This window comes from Arvicola amphibius, chromosome 13 (assembly GCF_903992535.2).
Source record: "Arvicola amphibius chromosome 13, mArvAmp1.2, whole genome shotgun sequence".
Taxonomy (NCBI): Eukaryota; Metazoa; Chordata; class Mammalia; order Rodentia; family Cricetidae; genus Arvicola; species Arvicola amphibius.
Window position 1 is genome coordinate 58,013,469 of NC_052059.1, and position 19,369 is coordinate 58,032,837.

General features: G+C 41.5%; 1 protein-coding gene across 1 annotated transcript; it reads left to right on the plus strand.

Moving 5' to 3' along the window:
* The first annotated feature begins 14,659 nt into the window (after positions 1 to 14,659).
* LOC119800240 (mast cell protease 4-like) lies at positions 14,660 to 16,952 on the plus strand. Its single transcript, XM_038310370.1, has 5 exons — positions 14,660 to 14,714; positions 15,162 to 15,312; positions 15,834 to 15,969; positions 16,172 to 16,426; positions 16,806 to 16,952. Exons 1-5 carry the CDS (start codon positions 14,660 to 14,662, stop codon positions 16,950 to 16,952), a joined length of 744 nt encoding a protein of 247 aa, XP_038166298.1.
* Positions 16,953 to 19,369: the final 2,417 nt, after the last annotated feature.

Sequence of the window (19,369 nt, forward strand, 5' to 3'; positions counted from 1 at the left end):
TGAAATAAAAATAAATAAATTGGTGCTTCCAGAAAAAAAAGGGAATAAAAGATTATATACCTGAAAAGCACTGCCAACCTGAATCAGGGTGTCCAAGTCAGACCTCTTCTGGCTCCGCTTAGGATCTAAAATCCAGTCCCCAGTCTGTCCTAGCCTGTCCCAGCCTACCCTCAGCCTATACCAACCTTTTCCCATACTGTCTCCAGTCTGTCCCTACTTGTAACCCAACTGTACCCAGCCTGTCTCCAGACTGCCCCTACCCTGTCCCAAGCATATCCCCATACTGTCTCCAGTCTGTCCCAGTCTGCCTCCAGTTTGCTTCCAGTCAGTCCTCAACCTGCCCTGAGCCTGTACCCAGTCTGTCCCAGTCTACCCCTAAGAGGATCTCAGGGCAAGACAATTAAGGCTCTGGTTACTGAGTTTTCCCTGTAATGCACTGCAATAAAGATGTGACCTTAAGCAGCTATGAGACTCCACTCTGTGCTCTAAACTGAGTCAGTTCCTCATCCAAACCTAGACCCTCTCTAAGCTAAATAAAGATCTGTTTGTGGATACTCTCGGGCCAAGTTAACAATCTTGACCACTGGTTTCCTGTCACAGGATGTGTGACTGTGGATTACTGAATATTATCTCGCATACACATGAGTGTACCATAAGGTTTTACATCCAGAACAAATTGCACTGCTCTGCTGTTTTCCTCCACTGTCCTTCTCCTCATCTCTCTCCTTGTCCTCATCTCATCTTTTCACAAATCCCAATGCCTTAGTCACTGCATCTCTGCCACACGTCATAGCAAATTCCTGTGTCTAGCTCAGAGATGGCTGTTGAGAGCTTGTTTCCTCAACACCTGATCCACTGTCATCATCCTCCCAGTATTACACCTGCAGCTAGAGGAAAGGCTGACCTCAGAAGTCCCTGGAAGTTGTGTGTGACTGCAGCAGTCACAACAGGGGAGTACCAGCTATTTATGGACCAAATGCCAGGCAGAACTAGCCATTGGTGGGACTATGTCCTCAAGAACTGAAGTGTGGATATGGCTCTAGAACTGTTTCTGAGCCACCCTAATACAACTGTCATCTCCCTCAAAGATGAAACAGTGACTTCTAGCCTTTCAGAAGAATAATGCCTGAGTTATGTCCACTTCTAAGTGGCCTGCTCTGATCTAAGACATAATGTCCCCATTGTCCTCAGTCAAGGGAAATAGGGCATTAGCCGCAGGGTGCTGTGGAGTCTGAAATTGAGGAGACCTTACATGAGGTCTACTATACCTCAGAGGGATCTGCCATGATGGGCTTGACCCTTGACTTCTGATATTGCTGGTAAGCCCTGGTCAGGAAATGAGCACCTCTGACTTCCTCACTGCCCACCAATCCACACATGTGGCTTCCTGCTTCACCACTGATCAGTCTCAGTATAGATTTAAAGTACAAAGCTTACTATAAACTTTAACTCCATGAGGAAAAAGACCATGTGTAAACAACCTGGAAGAATCTTTAAAAAATTTAAAGAATCTGTGTTGGATTAAAGTTACAATGGTGACTTTGTTTGTTAGTTATTGTTCTTAACTCTTCTTTATAGTTGTATAGTTAGATGGTAGGGCCTTTTTTCATTTTGATTGAGATTGCTTTGGTTTGAGCATAGCTCACTCCATAGCTCAGACTGACCTCCAATTCATAATCCTTCTGCCTAAATCTCCCTAGTGCTGGGACTACAAGCAATCTCCATTGCCCTTGGCTTATACAAAAGTCTCAAAGGTTGAAATAGAGAGCAGAGATAGTAGCTATGAGTTTTCTTATGAGATGTGAACACTTGGTAACCTGCAGCTAAGGCCACACTGTGTCTTTACCTTCATAGTCTAAGAACAACATGGACTTAGAACAACTCTTCTTTCCTGGAGCTTGGCAACTGGATGTGGGAGAGAGTGATTGCCTCACTCTGCAGCCTGGCTCATAGTAATAGTGTGGCAGATGTAAACTCCTGAGATCTGGGCTGAGGTCACATTAGAAAACCTGAAAGGCTTCCAGAAAGGACACCACTACAGAACAAATCACATCACATGGGGCCCTGGTGTCAAAGAAGCAGTTGGTGGTGGCCCAGCAGCTCCAAAATCAAGTATCTGATCACAACCACATTTACAATTTTGGTGGATGCAGACAATAGTGGCCTGTCTGATGACCCCTGGGAATGAGAGAACCACCACCGTCTCATGAGATCAGCAAGGGAAACAGGCAGATAAGAAAGGTTTGCCTGTGGTGGCTGCTGTAGGAGTGATGTGCAGTCCAGTTTATTGAAACCTCTCTGTGCACCCTTAGCAGCAGACACCCACTGAGGAGGTCAAAGCAAGCTCAGTAAAAGCATCTGAAAGATTCAACCAAAAGGAAGTCATCAGCTTCTCACCCTATCCTTGCAAAAGTGGAAACAAAATCTAAGAGTCAGCAAAAAGGTGAATCTTCAGACCAAAGTAAATACAAGTGAGAAGCATTTGCAGGTGACCAAAGATTTATCTTCAGAGGAAAAAGAAATTAGCAGTGAGGAGAATCCAGTCTCTTGTTATGTGGGAAAAGAAAGAAGCCAGACTTGATGAATGTCCTGTAGCCGGTGTCATCATCTGTCCCTATCGTTAACTTATCAATCAAAGGCATACTTTATCAATTATTTTGCAAATAAATTTTTTTGTAGCTCTGAAAACATTTTTTAAGAACTAAGAATGTTAGAACATATATTTTTTACACTGTGACATATATCTTTGCCAAAGTATCTTCTGATTGGAAGAAATGAAAGGCCAATATCTAGGCAGGAAGAGGTTGTGTGGGACTCTTGGGACAGAGCAGACTCTGGAAAGAAGAAAGTCAGACTCACTAACCAGAATTAAGGAGGAAAAAAAAGATGTAACATTGAAGAAAGGTAATAAAATGTGACAGAACCTAGATTAATATGAATGGTATAGTTCCAGTTATAAGTGCTAGTGGGACAAGCCTAAGCTAAGGCCGAGGTTTCACAATTAATAAGAAGTCTCAACAGGGCCCCTCCAGCTCCTGCTGCAGGGGCTTCTTTGTTCCACATGACCCTGCCTCCCCCAAGACTGCCCTATTGTCTGTGAGGTCCTTGGCCCAGGAACAGTTCTTGATAGGCACTGAGCCTATCCACCAAGAGGGGTGAGTGTGTGACCACCTGGCCAGAAGGTCCCCAGAAGGGAGTGCAGGGCACCTCCAGCTCCTGCTGCAGGGGCTTCTTTGTTCCACATGACCCTGCCTTCCCTCTAAGTTTGACCTTTTGTCTGTGGGGTCCTTGGACTTCCAGGAGTCCCTGCTCCTGTGCTGAGGAGATCCATTCAGATGGGTGAGGGTATGCCATCCTGGGGTGGATGATTTGGGAACAGAGCACAGGGCCCCTCCAGATATTGCTGCAGGGGCTACTTTGTTCCACATGACACTGCTTTCCACAAGCCTGCCCTATTGTCTGCAAAGTCCTTGGTCCAGGAACAGTTCCTGCTCCTGCACTGAGATCCACCCAGAGAGTCAGTCACAGAATACATTGGACCAAGATGCCAAGACTCTCCTGGTTGCATTTGAAGGAAGAGATGAGCAGGTGCCAATGCAATAATTCCTCCAACAACTTCAAAGGCAACATGACAACACCAGAATCCAGGGATCATGCAACAAGAAGACTTGAGTACCCTATTCCAGAGGAAGTAGAAGAAATCTACTTTAAATGTAACATTATGAAAATAATAGAGGACCTTAAACAGGAGGTAAAAACTGCTTTAAAGAAACAAAGAAAACAAACAAAAGGTAGAATAAATGAATAAATCTCTCAAAGATATCCAAGAAAACCAAGAAAAAGAAATAAATAAGGTAATAGAAACAGTTCAAAACTTGAAAAATGAAATGGAGGTAGTAAAACAAACACAAACAGAGGGAAGGCTTGATATGGAAAATCTGAGTTAATGAACAAGAACTACAGAAGTAAGTATAACCAACAGAATACAAGAGATAGAAGAAAGAATCTCAGACACCAAAGATACTATAGAGGAAATAAACTCGATTAAAGAAAATAATAAATCCAACAAATTCTTAACACAAAACATGCAGGAAATCTGGGACACCATGAAAAGACCAAACCTAAAAATAATAGGGGTAGAAGAAAGAGAAGAATTACAGCTCAAAGGCCTAGAAAATATACTCAACAAAATTATATAAGAAAACTTTCCCAACCTAAAGGAGGGTATTCCTGTGAAGGTACAACAAGCATACAGAACACCAAATAGACTGGATAAAAAAAATCCCCTTGCCATACAATAATCAAAACAAAAAACATACAGAATAAAGAACGAATATTAAGATCTGCAAGGGAAAAAGGTCAAGTAACATATAAAGGGAAACCTATCAGAATTACACCTGACTTCTCAATGGAAACCATGAAAGCCAGAAGGTCTTGGATAGATGTGCTGCAGACACTAAGAGAACATGGATACTACTATACCCAGCAAAGCTTGTATTCGCTATTGATGGAGAAAACAAGGTATTCCAGGACAAAAACAGATTTAAACAATATGTAGCCACAAACCCAGCCTTACAGAAAATACTAGAAGGAAAACCACAAACCAAGGAAGCCAACAACACCCATAATAACACAGGCATCTGAAAACCCTCCACCAGCACAACTCAAAGAAGGAAACACACAAACACTACCACCAGGAAAAGTAACTGGAGTTAGCAACCACTGGTCATTAATATCACTTAATATCAATGGACACAATTCACCTATAAAATGGCACAGGTTAAGAGAATGGATATGAAAACAGGATCCAACATTCTGCTGTTTATTAGAAACACACCTCAGACAGACACTACCTCAGAGTAAAGGGTTGGGGAAAGGTTTTCCAATCAACTGGATCAAAGAAGTCTCTATGTCATTATTTCAGAACTGGCTGGAGGGACAGATTAAGACTTGCTATAGAAGTAATATGATTTTGTTTCATTTTTAAGCATGACCAAGTTTTAGGTTTTACTTCATTCAGGTCTATCTTATATAAGATCTTGCTATTAAGTGTAGGATAGACAGGGAAAGGTGCTATAATCTTGCCCTAGTCTTCCAAGTACTGAGATTGCAGTGTGTACCACTATGCCCAGGTTTTTATCGTATAATTCAAAGCCACTAAAGTTATTTTGGAGTCACATTTGTGAACTGAATATATCTTGAACATCTATATTACATCTAGTGTTATATTACAAAATTATTTCCTAATGAACAAATCATAAACTGGACATAGTAGTGTACAAACATAACCCTAGCACTTGAGAGGCAAAGACAGGAGGATTAGGATTCAAGGCCATGGTCTCAGTTGCATGCAGAGTTCAAGGTCAACTTGGAATATATGAAAATCTATCTCAAAGTGTAAAATGAGAAAAGAGGGAGTAGAGGGGAAAGGAAGAAGGAAGGGACAAAAGAAAGAGAGGGAGAGAGGAGTGTTGGAGGAACCGCTTGTTTGTCCCAGCTGCCCAGAACTGAAATAATCACACACAAACAGTATTCATTAAATCACTGCTTGGCCCCTTAGCTCTAGTGTCTTATTGGCTAACTCTTACATCTTAATTTAACCTATTTTTATTAATCTGTGTATCACCATGAGGTCGTGGCCTACCAGCAAAGTTTCAGCACATCTATCTCTGGTGGCAGATCATGGCATCTCTGACCCTGCCCTTTCTCCCAGCACTCAGTCCAAGTCCTCCTCACCTATCTAAGTTCTGGGCTATCAACAGGCCAAGGCAGTTTCTTTATTCATTAATGGTAATTACAGCACACAGAGGGGACTCCCACATCAGAGGAGGAAAGAAAAAAGGAAGAAAGAAAGTTACATAGGAAGGAAAAAAGGAAAGAATGAAGAAAATCAACTACTTCTGGGTGGTAGATGTCCCTGCCAAATCTGGGTACACTTTATAACATATTCTGTGTGATCGTCCAGTTTCATTAACAGCTTTATAGTGTAGATAATTCAAATTTTGAGTATATACTGCATAAAATGTTATATTGTGACATGATCAAGCCTTTTCAACAGTTTATTGTGGCTCATGTCTTTGAACACTAGGTCTCCAGGTAATCATATCTTTTATAATCTTTTTTTCCTGAAGAAACAAAAGAAGAAAATAAGGAAGGAAGGAGGGAATGGGTATGGAGGGCAGAAGAGAGGAAGAATGAAAGAAAGAAAGGAAGAAGGAAGGAAAGCACTTATGCTCCATCACTCTCCTTCCCATATTAAGGTGAGAACATGGTCTGTCACCTCATTTTAAGGAAGAAGTGATCAAAAGTCCCATCCAACTGTAAAACTTAGGAATCACAGCAATGGCAGCCTGGCAAGATATTCACAGTGTTGCAATAATGGCACTTTTATCTTCGTAGTAACCAGCAAGTGTTCAATTAGATTTAAGGCCCTCTCCATAGAATGGAACCCATATCTGGTACTGGAAAGCTAGAAGAGAGCCTACTACTATTTCCTTAAACAGATATAAGTTCTACTGTATTCTTTACACTTATGGTTAGACCCATAGTTAAGTGTGGCTTTCACCTCTCATCAAAAAAGCCTAGTTGTGTAACAGATGGAGAGTGTTACAGAGACCCACAAATGGGAAAATGAAGAGAATAAGTTACTATGGGGTGCCCAGCCCCAAAGGATACATTTACAATGTAATCTCTACAAATGAGGCTCATGAAATATTACAGAAGAAGGGGCAGAGGATCAGGATGCCTGCTGCAAATTAGTGTCTTCTAGACACTAGGCCAATCTGTGCCTAGGACTTTCAGCAAAATGTTGCCTTAAAAAGAAGGACATAGTGACACAAGCAGTGGACTTGCAAAGGTGGATGGGAAAGACTCACGAGACCTGAGCACTAGATGAAGAGGGAGAACTAGTTTTCTAGTTTTCTGTGGACCAGTGCCCTGATAAGTTCTCCAATCTGAAGTGGTCAATGCTAAACTTATGCACATACCAATGACACTAAGTGGACTCAGTGGTATGTGCAAACACACACACACATACACACAACCACCACCACCATCAAGAACAACAATAAGAACAACAGTGATGCTGTAATCATGCAGGAACTCTGAAGCACAGGCTGTGACTGCACACAGTTGGCCAAGAGGTGAGTGATCACCCACCCAGCTGGACACCTCATTCCCTAGCCTCTAGGTATTGGAGGAAAAACCCTAGGCTCCTCTCCCACCTGCCTCAGCTTCTCTAGCCAGCCAGTAGGCAAGCTTCCTGCAAGTACATTGCTCCAATACCCCCACCCTATCCATCAGACCCTGTAAATTACAAGTCCCACATTGCCCCTAAATCCTCCTATCACCCATGACCTCAGAGGAACAGGCTGTGACTGCACACAGTGCACCAAGAGAGCAGACCAAGAGATTGGACCAAGAGAGCATGCTAAGAGACCTCAGTGACTCCCCGAGGCACAGACAATGACAGTACAGAGCAGACCAACTAAAGCTCCCAAAACATAGACAAGTACTGCAAGGACTGGACCAAGAGGCAAAGACACTGCTGGCACTGATTGGAGGAAGAGATGGGTAGATACCAATGCAAGAATTCATTCAACAACCTAAAAAGTAACATGGTAATACCAGAACCCAATGGTCATACAACAGGAAGATGTGATCAGTCTAACCCAGAAGAAGCAGAAGAAAATGATTTTAAATGTAACTTTATGAGGATAATGGAGACCTTGATGATGAAATGAAAATTTACCTTAAAGAAATGGAGGTAAAGACAAACAAAAAATTGGAAGAATTCAATAAATCTCTAAAGGAAACCCAAGAAAACCAGAAAAAGCAATCAAACAGGTGAAGGAAACAGTTCAAACAATTCAAGACTTGAAAGCTGAAGTAAAGGTAATAAAGAAAACACAAACTGAGAGAATTCTGCATATGAAAAATATGGGTAAATTAACGGGAGCTATAAAGCAAGCATACCCAACAGAATACAAGAGATGAAAGAGAGAATCTCAGGTGCTGAAGACACTATAGAGGAAATAGGTTCATCGGTCAAAGAAAATGTTAAATCCAACAAATTCTTAACACAAAACATTCAGGAAATCTGGGACACCCTGAAAAGACCAAACCTAAGAATAATAGGGGTAGAAGAAGGAGAAGAAAAACTCCAGGTGAAATGCACAGAAAATGTATTTAACAAAATCATAGGAAAAAACTTTCCCAACCTAAAGAAACATAAATCTATGAAGATACAAGAAGCTTATAGAACACCAAATATATTGAACTGAAATAAAAGATCCCCTCACCATATAATAATCAAACATTAAACATACAGAATAAAGAAAGAATATTAAGAGATACACAGGAAAAAGAACAAGTAATACATAAAGGCAGACCTATCAGAATTATACCTGACGTCCCAATGGAAACCATGAAAGTCAGAAAGTCCTGGACAGATGTGCTGCAGACACTAAGAGACCATGGATACAAGCCCAGACTACTATACCCAGCAAAGCTTTCAATCACCATTGATAGAGAAAACAAAATATTCAATAAAAAATCAGATTTAAACAATACCTGTCCTCAAAGCCAGCCTTACAGAGAGGACTAGAATGAAAACTCCAGCCCTAGGAAGTTAGCTGCACTCCCCAAAATACAGGCATTACCTCAGAATAAAGGGTTGGGAAAAGATTTTCTAATCAAATGAACCTAAGAAACAAGTGGGTATACCTATTCTAATACATAACAAAATATACTTCACACTAAAATCAATAAGAAGAGATGAAGAAGGACACTTCATAATCATCACAGGAAAAAATTCCATCAAGATGAAGTCTCAATCCTAAACATCTATGCCCAAATACAAGAGCATCCACACATATAAAATAAATATTACTAAAGCTTAAATTACACATCAAACTCCACACACTAATAGTCAGAGATTCAACACCCCACTGCCTCCAGTTGTCAGGTCAAACAGACAGAAACTTAACAGAGAAATAAGACAATTAACAGATGTCAGGACTCAAATGGATTTAACAGACATCTATAGAACATTTTACCCAAACACCTCACGGAAGCTTCTCTAAAACTGACCACATACTTTGTAACAAAGGAAACCTCAACAGTCACAAAAAATTTGTTACAAATTTGTTATAACTCCCTGTATTTTATTGAATCACCATGGTCTAAAGTTAGAATTCAATAACAACACTAATTGCAGAAGGCCTACAAACTCATGGAAATTGAACTCAGTTGAATCACCCCTGGATCAAGGAAGAAATAAATAAATTAAAGACTTCCTAGAATTCAATGAAAATAAAGGCATAATGTATCCAAACCTATGGGCCACTATGAAGGCAGTGCTAAGAGGAAAGGTCTTAGCACTATTGCTAGATAAAGAAAGTGGAGAAATCTCACAGCAGCAATTTAAAGGCACAACTGAAAGCACTAGAACAAAAAGAAGCAAACTCACTCAGGAGGAGTAGATAACAGGAACTAAACAAATTGATGGCTGAAATCAATAAAATAGAAAAAAGAAAACAATACAATGAATCAGTGAAACAAAAGCTGGTTCTTTGAGAAAATCAACAAAATAGACAAACCCTCATCCAAACTAATTGAAAGTCAGAGAGAGAATATCCAATTTTAAGAAAATCAGAAGTGAAAAGAGGACATAACAGCAGAAACCAGGGAAATGCAGAGAATCATTGGGTCATACTACAAAATCCCGTACTCTACCAAGCTGAAAATGTAAAAAAAAAAAAAATGGACAATTTCCTGGATAAGTACCACATACCAAAATTAAATCAAGAACAGGTGAACAATGTAAATAGACCTATAAGCCTCAATGAAATAGAAGCAGTCATCAGAAGATTCCCAACCCCCCAAAGCCCAGGAGCCGATGGCTTCAGTGAAGAATTCTACCAGAACTTCAAAGAAGAGTTAACAACTATACTCTTCAAATTATTCCACACAATAGAAAAAGCAATACCACTCTTGGGTATATATCCAAAGGATGCTCAATTGTACAACAAAGACACCTATGTTCATAGCAGCATTATTTGTCATACCCAGAACCTGGAAATGACCTAAATGCCCCATACTGAAGAATGGATAAGGAAAATGGAGTACACTTACACAATGGAGTACTATACAGTGGAAAGAATAATTACATCTTGAAAACTGTGAACAAATGGATGGATCTAGTAAACATCATATTGATTGAGGTAACGCAGACCCAGAAAGACAAATATCATATGTACTCACTCATAAGTGGCTTTTAGACATAAAGCAAAGAAACACCAGCCTATAATTCACAATCCCATAAAACCTAGACAACAATGAAAACCCTAAGAGAGACATACATGGATCTAATCTACATGGAAAGTAGAAAATGACAAGAATGCCTGAGTAAATTGGGAGCATGGGGACCATAGGAGAGGGTAAAAGGGGAGGGGAGAGGAAAGGAGGGAAATGGAGAAAAATATATAACTCAATTAACCAATAAATAAAGAAAAAAAGACAAGTTGACTAATGGAATTGAATTAAAGACCCGGATATTAATCCACACACCAATGAACACTTTATATTTTTTTTACAAAGAAGCTAAAGTTACACAATGGAAAAAGAAAGCATCTTCAACAAATGGTGCTGGAATAACTGGATGTCACATGTAGAAGACTAAAAATAGATCCATATTTATCACAATGCACAAAACTCACTCAAATTCATATGGATTAAAGACCTCAATATAAATCTGACTACAATGAAACTGATAGAAGAGAAAGTGGGAAGTAGCCTTCAATGCATCAGTAAAGGAGACTACTTCCTAAACACTAGTAGCACAGACACTGAGAACAATTAATAAATGGGATGTCCTGAAGCTGAGAAGATTCTGTAAAGCAAAGGACAGAGTCAGTAAGACAAAAAGGCAGCCTATTGAATGGAAAAAGATTTTCACCAACCCCATATCAAAAAGAGGTATTTATATATGAATACCAACATATATAAAGAACTCAAGAAATTAGATATCAAAATATCAAATAATCCAGTTTAAAATGAGGTCCAGATCTAAATAGAGAATTCTCAACAGAAGAATCTCAAATGGCCAAGAGACACTTAAGGAAATATTCAATATCCTTAGCCAGCAGGGAAATGCAAATCAAAAGAACTCTGAGATACCATCTTATACAAGTCAGAATGGCTAATATCAAAAACACTAATGAAGCTTATGCTGGAGAGGATGCTGAGTAAGGGGAACACTCCTCCATTGCTGGTGAGAATGCAAACTGTAAACCATTTCTGAAATCAGTATGGTGGTTTCTCAGAAAATTGGGTATCAACCTACCTAAAGACCCAGCAATACCACTCTTGGGCCTATACCCAAAGAATGCTCAATCAAACTACAATAACATTTATTAAACTATGCTCATAGCAGCATTATTTGTAATAGCCAGAAAATATGGTACTATTACACAATGGAGTACTATTTAGCAGTAAAAACAATGACATCTTGAAATTTGCATATAAATGGTTGGAACCAGAAAAAACCATCCTAAGTGAGGTGCCTATCCTCTGCTGTTTATCCATTGATGAGTCAGTTCTTTTTTAAACCAGTCAGAAGGAGCCTTGGCAGTGACATGTCTTCACAGTATACAAAAAACTTATTCCACAACATTTTAGATTTATTTCCTACTTTGAGGTAAGAATGCTTCTTCTTTAGGTGTCTATAGTAGTTTCTACCTCCTTCACTCCAAGTCCAATGAGCATGATACCATCAGTGTAACATGACTGGTCTCTCTGCAATAGATGTTACTGCTCCTAAAGATGAATGCTGATGTTTTCCTCAAAGTCTGCATGGATGCATCATTTGTAGCAATAATGAAACTTACACTAAGAGTAACTACAGCTGATGTTGCCACCTAGAGAAGTTTACAATAATTCATTGTAGTTCTCCAAGATGCAAAAGGATATGTTAGAAGGAGCTATAGCAGGAATCACCTTTTCTTCTGTGTTCAATAATGTGTTGTTTCACTGACCCCTGGATAACTCCTTGTATAACGTTGCCCTGGTTGGCTTTTGGTAGTTAGAGGCAGATGTGGTGTTTCCCACTTGTCTCTAAGGTCACTTCCTGAATCAGGCCACCACTATGAAGATAATGACAATTGGGGACTATTTCTCTCCTACCTCTGATCAGGAACTAGAGAGAAAGATAGAATTGATTTGGGACCCAGTGAGTGAGCCATCTCCAAAGCCAATTCCCTAACTAGGGATTCACAGGATAATTGGGGGGGGCTTACAAAGTATTTTCCAGACAGATCCTGTCTGGAATAATATATAATAATAAAAATGATCTTCTATTTTTTTCTATAGTCCATATAATTCTGCTTTTAGACATTCCCTTGTAGCTCTGAGGGAGAAGTGGAATGAAATACAAGTTGGGTCCAGACTTTCTTTAAGGACACCAGTCTCTATCATGTATGGAGATCTGATGTTCAGGCCCAATCCTGGGAACTAGTTGAGGCTATGTATGATAACCAATAACTCTTTTTATTCCAGATCTAGAATTTTTCTTCCAAGCTCCAAGACTCCAGAATGTCAATGCCAACTGTATAGTTGATTGAGACATATAGTCTTCACATCTGGACAAGTGTTTGTTTGAGATGCTACATTAATCCAATTACATGATGTTTTATTCTTTGAAAATTCCTCAAAATAAATTAACTTAATCTTAAAATATTCCTCATCCTTATTTAGATAAAACACTATTCAAAGCCCTTCATTTTCTTTGCCTAAGTTCTTGAGTACTTAGACATAATGAACTAACCACAGTATATTCTTATGATCTGAGGTTATACTGCTTGGTCACGCAAAGCCTTATCTTTCAATGCAGATAACCACGTCTGACATTGGCTAAGTGGCAACAACACTCTGCATGCCATAAATAATCATGTCATGCCTATATCTATTGCTTTTTTCATTTACAACAGCATCTGTGAACTATGTTAACTATGTCTAGACTGGTGAACAGGAAAGGGCCACTGTTCTTATGTTCAGTGAGGATCTCTATTCTGCAGGGTACAATCCAGAGGGGAAGCCTACGTGAGTGTGGTAGCACACGTTTGTGGTGTAACGTATGTGAGCAGTGTACCATATATGAGTTATATAACACGTTTGAGCTGTGCACAAAAGGTGAGCAGTACAACATACCTAAGCAATATAACACATGTGAGCAGTGCTTCCCATGTGAGTGGTTCAATACGCAGGAGAAGTGCAACATATATGAATGGTGTAACCCATGTGAGCAACCTAACATATGTAAGCGGTGCAACATATTTAAGCCGTAAAACATATGTGTGCAGTGTAACACACGGGATCTGTTCTAAGGTCATCACTGATGAGCTTGTAGAGAGATGAACTGAGCCCCTCAGGGTCCTTCTGTTTGCTTGCTCTTGCTTTGTTTTTGCAATCACGCAAAGCAGGCTGGCATGAAGAACAGTTATTAGAATGGAGTTAAGCAGCTACTGAATTGAGATCAACTTTGGTATTTAATGACTATGACATTTTATCAAGGCTTGATTTCCTCATCTGTAAAATGGAAACACTTATACTTAGGGTGGATGGGATCTAAAGAAAGCTCAGACCAGAGATGTAATAATAAGTCAGTTGTTCCAAGATGCACAGCATTTCAGCTTGTAATCAAATAAGCAAGAATAAAATTTCTAATCGCGAATATGTTCCTGTTTAGCTGAGAGCATTGTTTGATTTCCAGTGATAAGTGAAATGATGAAAGCACAATACGGTGTCAAATACTGATCTGCACAGATGCTGTGTTGTTTTCAAGCATGTGTGGCTCTCAGTGTACAGACAGAAACCCTGAGATCCCGTAGAAAACATAGATGTGGTACTTTATGTCTTCGGAAGTGTTTTCTGTTCATCCCACTGAAACTGAAATCCATGATTCTGAAACTAACTAGTTAAGCGTAACAACAAAAATAATTTTATGGTTAGAGTTCGTCACTCCGTGAGGAGCAGCATTAAATGCTCAGGGCATTAGGAAGGGTGACAATTACCATCTGAAGGTGTCCTTCCTACCTGGTATCTGTGTATTCAATACACTCTCCCCATTTTTTCTTCCCTTTCAACCACATTCTATCATCTACTACTCATTAAAATAAATCTGAGATTCCATCCCCCTTGACAACACATATGCAGTCCATCAGGCTCAATCAGCCCACCACAGGCTTTGTAAGTAAAATGTACACACTCACACTTTCATGTTCCACACACCACAGATGCCTGTGTTTGTGCAACAATGACAGAGGAGGCTCATTACACATAAACTACAGGGACCTCAAAGCTGACAATAAACTGGCTGATTCCTGAACAGGTCCCACAGGATCTGTGTTGCTGTCTGCCTCTGAGGATCAGCTTTGGAGGGTGGAGAAGACACCTCATCACAGGACCCAGGACTCTCAGGATCTGGTCACCGATTCCACAACAGCAGAGAGCAGAGTCATGAGAGTTTCTGATTAGGAAGATAAAGCTCGACCAGACCAGTTTGGTGGTTTTCAGCCCTCCCTTTCTCCTGCTTTGGAAGTATAAAAGCAGGGACCAGGTAAGCACACAGCAGAGACTGAGGATAGACTGCACCAGTAGGAAAATGCAGGCCATACTCTTCCTGTTGGCCCTTCTCTTGCCTCCTGGAGCTGGAGCTGGTGAGTTTGGTCTGTTCCTTCATATCCTTTGATAAGCATGATCTTCCTTGTGTCATCCAGAATTTCTCTTCAGTCAAGTAGGGATGAAAAATTAATTTCCCTTCACATTGTTTCATCAAAATACATGTTCTAATAGGCAGCTCTTCTCTGTCCTTCCATCAGTGTTGAGGAAGACAGGATGAGGGTGAAGAACTATCTAAATGAACTGGCATCAGAAACATGATTGACCACTGTGTTCTGAAATGTAGGATGATGGTGGATAGGGAGGGTTGAAGAGGAAAGAACCACAGGAAGGAAAGATCAGAGGATGCTTGGAGGGTTCTGAACCCATGAGAGGTTGGATGGGATGGGGAGCAGTCACTCAGCATTAGCCCCATTTCATCTGCTGCCACTGTTTTGGGGTGTCCTGCAAATATGTGACCAGGGACACTGCGTTCTTTGTTTCAGAGGAGATTATTGGTGGTGTGGAGTCAAGACCACACTCCCACCCTTACATGGCCCATCTGGAGATCATCATTGACAGAGATACCATTAGCAACTGTGGTGGGTTTCTCATAAGTGAAGAATTTGTGATGACGGCTGCGCACTGTAAAGGCAGGTAGGTGACTCTCTTTGTATGAAGAAATGCATGAACCAGAGTCACAAAGGGGCAGGGGCCTGAGGAAAGATCCTAGCCCTGATCACCTCCAGATGGACTCTTACTTATAATGCAAAGACAAATGGAATGCAAAGCTATTCATTAGACAATTTTCCTTTGTTATCTCCATTTTCAAAGGACAGAGCTTTAAGCAGGGCTCTGGGAAAGCAAAGTGCTACTTTCCTTTTGTCACAGGAGCACTTAGTTATGGGCTGGTGTGGAACTCCATTGAGTGCCTGTCTACCTCATTCAAAGCCATGGGTTCTGTCCAAATACGAGAAGGCAGAGCCAGTTCTCAGCACTGTGTTTTCCTGAGCTCATAGCTTCTGGGATGTCTGTGGTCCTGGGAGCTTCATTTCAAGTACAATTGGGGTCTCTCAAGTGACTCTGCTGTGGATAGAGAAGACCTGGTGTCCCTCTGCTTGAAATGAGTCTTCCTTGTGAGATCAGCACTTTTACTGCCTCCTTTTCACTTTCAACAGAGAAATTATTGTCACTCTTGGGGCTCATGATGTGAGAAAGACAGAACCCACACAGCAGAAGATAAAAGTCGAAAAACAAATCGTTCACCCACATTACAATGTCCACCCTCACCTGCATGACATCATGTTGCTGAAGGTGCCATTATTTTTCCAGCCCTTTTAAGTCTCCTTCTTTAACTCTTTCCTTGGCTCAGGCCTTTGAATTTTCTCTTGTTCAACCCATTTCCTCAGAACCCACCCGGAAATTCCTTGTCTTTACCACCCCAGTGGGAAAGAACCCATTCCCAAGACATCATCCTTCTCTGGGTTACCATGTCTTCTCTCCTGCCTCCCCACAGCTTCAAAGAAAAGCTAAGATCACTCCTGCTGTGGCTAAAATTCTCCTGCCGAGTCCACACGACTCTATTAAACCTGGACATTTGTGCCTGGCAGCTGGATGGGGCAAAACTGGAGTGAATGATCCATTGTCAGTCAAACTGAGGGAGGTGACACTAAGGATCATGGAAAAAGAGGCTTGTAAGAACTATGCGAATTTCAGAGATGACTTACAGGTCTGTGTGGGCCATCCAGGAAACATACAATCAGTGTTTGAGGTGAGTACCCACATATTTTCTCTCCCCACATCAGAAGACAGTGTCAGCGAAGGGAGTGGGTCAATCATCTCTCCACTGCCTTGACCTACACCTGTGTTCTTTGGCTGCTTCTTCTGGGAAATGAAGTTTTCCCTCTAGGTCTCATACCCCATCCAAGCCCTTCCTGTAACTTTCCCCCAGGGTTCTAGAATGCAATAGAAGGGAGTGAGGGGAGACAACCTAAATATTGTGTCATGACAGGAGAAAAATTTCAAGCCCTAACTCATGGCTCACAGGGAGCCAGAAGTCCTTACCTCACTCTGGGTTTAGTTATGGTGAGGGGTCTGTAGCTGGGGAAAGTGATCGGTTCTCATTCTCTGCTTTTGTTTGCAACCTACAGGGAGACTCCGGGGGACCTCTAGTCTGTGCTGGGGTGGCCCATGGTATTGTATCATATGGACGTCATGACGCAAAACCCCCTGCAGTCTTCACTAGAACCTCTGGATATGTGTCCTGGATTAATGCAGTTATAAGGGAACATAACTGAAAAGCTTTGTCAGCCTGAGTCAGATTCTTCAACTCAGAGCTTTTCTGTTACCTCCTGAAGAAAACAAACCTGTCTCCAGACTTGTCTCTTGTCTAACTCAGCCTGTTCCAGCCTAACAGCAGCCTGTGTACAGCCTGTATGATCCTGACCCCAGCCTGTCCTCAGCCTGTTCCAATCTGTCCCCAGACTGTCCTCAGACTGTTCCAACCTGCCTCCAACCAGTCTCCTGCGTGTCCCAACTTGTACCCCACTGCCCCAGCCCATCCCAACCTGTCCCCAGCCTGTGCTAGCATGTCCCCAATGTGTCTCCAGACTGTCCCCACCCTTTCACAGCTTGTCTCTGAGAGGATCTCAAAAATACTCAAGGTTCTGGTGATTAACTGTTCCCTATAATGCACCTCAATAAAGATGAGTTCTTCAGCAGTTCTGAGATTCCACCCTGTGCATAAACTAACTCAGTCCCTCACCCACAGGTACGACCTCTCTAAGCTGAGTTAAGAATTGTTGGGTGTTATTCTCTGACCATGTTAGTAAACTTGACTAGTGGTTTCCTGGCACAGGGTGTGCCACTGTGGATTACTGAATAATACCTCACATAGACACATGTGTACTGTGAGATTTCATATCCAGAGTAATTTGCACTGTTCTGCTGTTTCTTCCACTGTCCTTCCTTCTCCTCTTCTCTCTCCTTGTCCTCATCTCTTCTTTCCACAAATTGCAATGCCTTTGCCACAAAATTTCTTCCACACATCATAGCAAATTGCCATGTCTAGCTCAGAGGTGGCTGTTGATAGCTTGTGTCCCCAACACCTGTCCCACCATCACCCTCCTCTCAGTATTGCACCTGCAGCTAGAGGAAAGGCTGACCTCAGAAGTACCTGGAATCTGCCTGTGGCTTCAGCAGTCACAACAGGGGAGTCTCAAACCTTTCTGGAGCCTAAGGTGAGGCAAAAGTAGCCATTGGTGAAAAGAGGCTTTCAAGAACTGAAGTGTGGATGTGGCTCTAGGCCTGTTTCTAAGGCATCCAAATACAGCTGTCATCTTCGTCAAAGATGGCATAGTGACTTCTAGCCTTTCAGAAGCAGAATGTCTGTGTTATGTCAACTTCTAAGTCACCTGCCCTCATCTTAGATGTACAGCCTCCATTGTCTTTAGCTAAGGATAACAGTGCATTAGTTGTAGGGTGCTGTGGAGTCTGAAATTGAGATGTCACATGAGGTCTGTTATTCCTGTTGTACAGAATATGATGGGCTTGACCCCTGGGAAAGCAAATTTGTACATCCACTCTGGAAATCAGTATGGCGGTTTCTCAGAAATGTGGGAATCAACCTACCTCAGGACCCAGCAATACCATTCTTGGGCATATACCCAAAGGATGATCCATGATACTACAAGGACGTCTGTTCAGCTATGCTCATAACGTATGCTCATAACAGCATTATTTGTAATAGCCAGAACCTGGAAACAACCTAAATGCCCCTTAAGGGAAGAATGGATAAAGACAATATGGTACATTTACACAGTGGAGTACTACTTAGTAGTGAAAAACAATGACATCTTGAAATTTGCATGTAAATGGGTGGAACCAGAAAAAAATCATCCTGAATGAGGTAACCCAGACCCAGAAATAAGAACATGGGTTACATGAACAATAGTATCACTCATAAGTGGATACTAGCTGTAAAGCAAAGGATAACAAGCCTATAGTTCATGACGCTAGAGAAGCTAAGTAATAAGGTGAACCCTACTAGAAACATGTACAGATACCCCTGGGAAGGGGGAAATAGACAAGATCTCCTGACAAAATTGGGAGCATGGGGGTGGTGGAGAATGGAGTGCCAAAGGGAAAGAGGTGACGAAGGGACATGGAGGAGAAGAACTGGAGGGTATGGGATAGTTGATATATGGGTAGGACAGAGACAGAGATCAAAGAAAATATATCTTGATTGAGGGAGCCATTGTGGGGCTAGCAAGAAACCTGGCACTAGAGAATATCCTAGGATTCCACAAGGATGACCCCAGCTAAGACCATATACAATACTGGAGAGGGTGCCTTAACTGGCCTTGCTCAGCACTCAGCTTGATGACTACCTTAAATGTCACCATAGAATCTTCATTCAGCAACTAATGGAGACAGGAGCAGAGACCCACAGGGGAGCACTGGGCTGAGCTCCCAAAGTCCAGTTGAAGAGTGGGAGGAGTGAGAATATAAACAAAGAGGTCAAGACCATGATGGGGATACCCAGTGAGGCAGCTTACCTGAGCTAATGGGAGCCCATCAACTCTGGCCTGACAGGGAAGCAACCAACGTAGGACCAAACTAGGCACTCTGAATGTGGTGACAGTTGTATGACTGGGGCAGACTGCAGGACCACTGGCAGTGGGACCAAGATTTGTTCCTGCTGGTTGTACTGGAT

What these genes read in the sequence shown, in the direction of transcription:
- LOC119800240 (XM_038310370.1), top strand. Translation starts at nt 14,660, where the DNA reads ATGCAGGCCATACTCTTCCTGTTGGCCCTTCTCTTGCCTCCTGGAGCT. An exon ending in GCCTCCTGGAGCTGGAGCTG is followed by an intron (nt 14,715 to 15,161) that starts GTGAGTTTGGTC and finishes TCTTTGTTTCAG; the next exon opens with AGGAGATTATTGGTGGTGTG. An exon ending in GCTGCGCACTGTAAAGGCAG is followed by an intron (nt 15,313 to 15,833) that starts GTAGGTGACTCT and finishes CACTTTCAACAG; the next exon opens with AGAAATTATTGTCACTCTTG.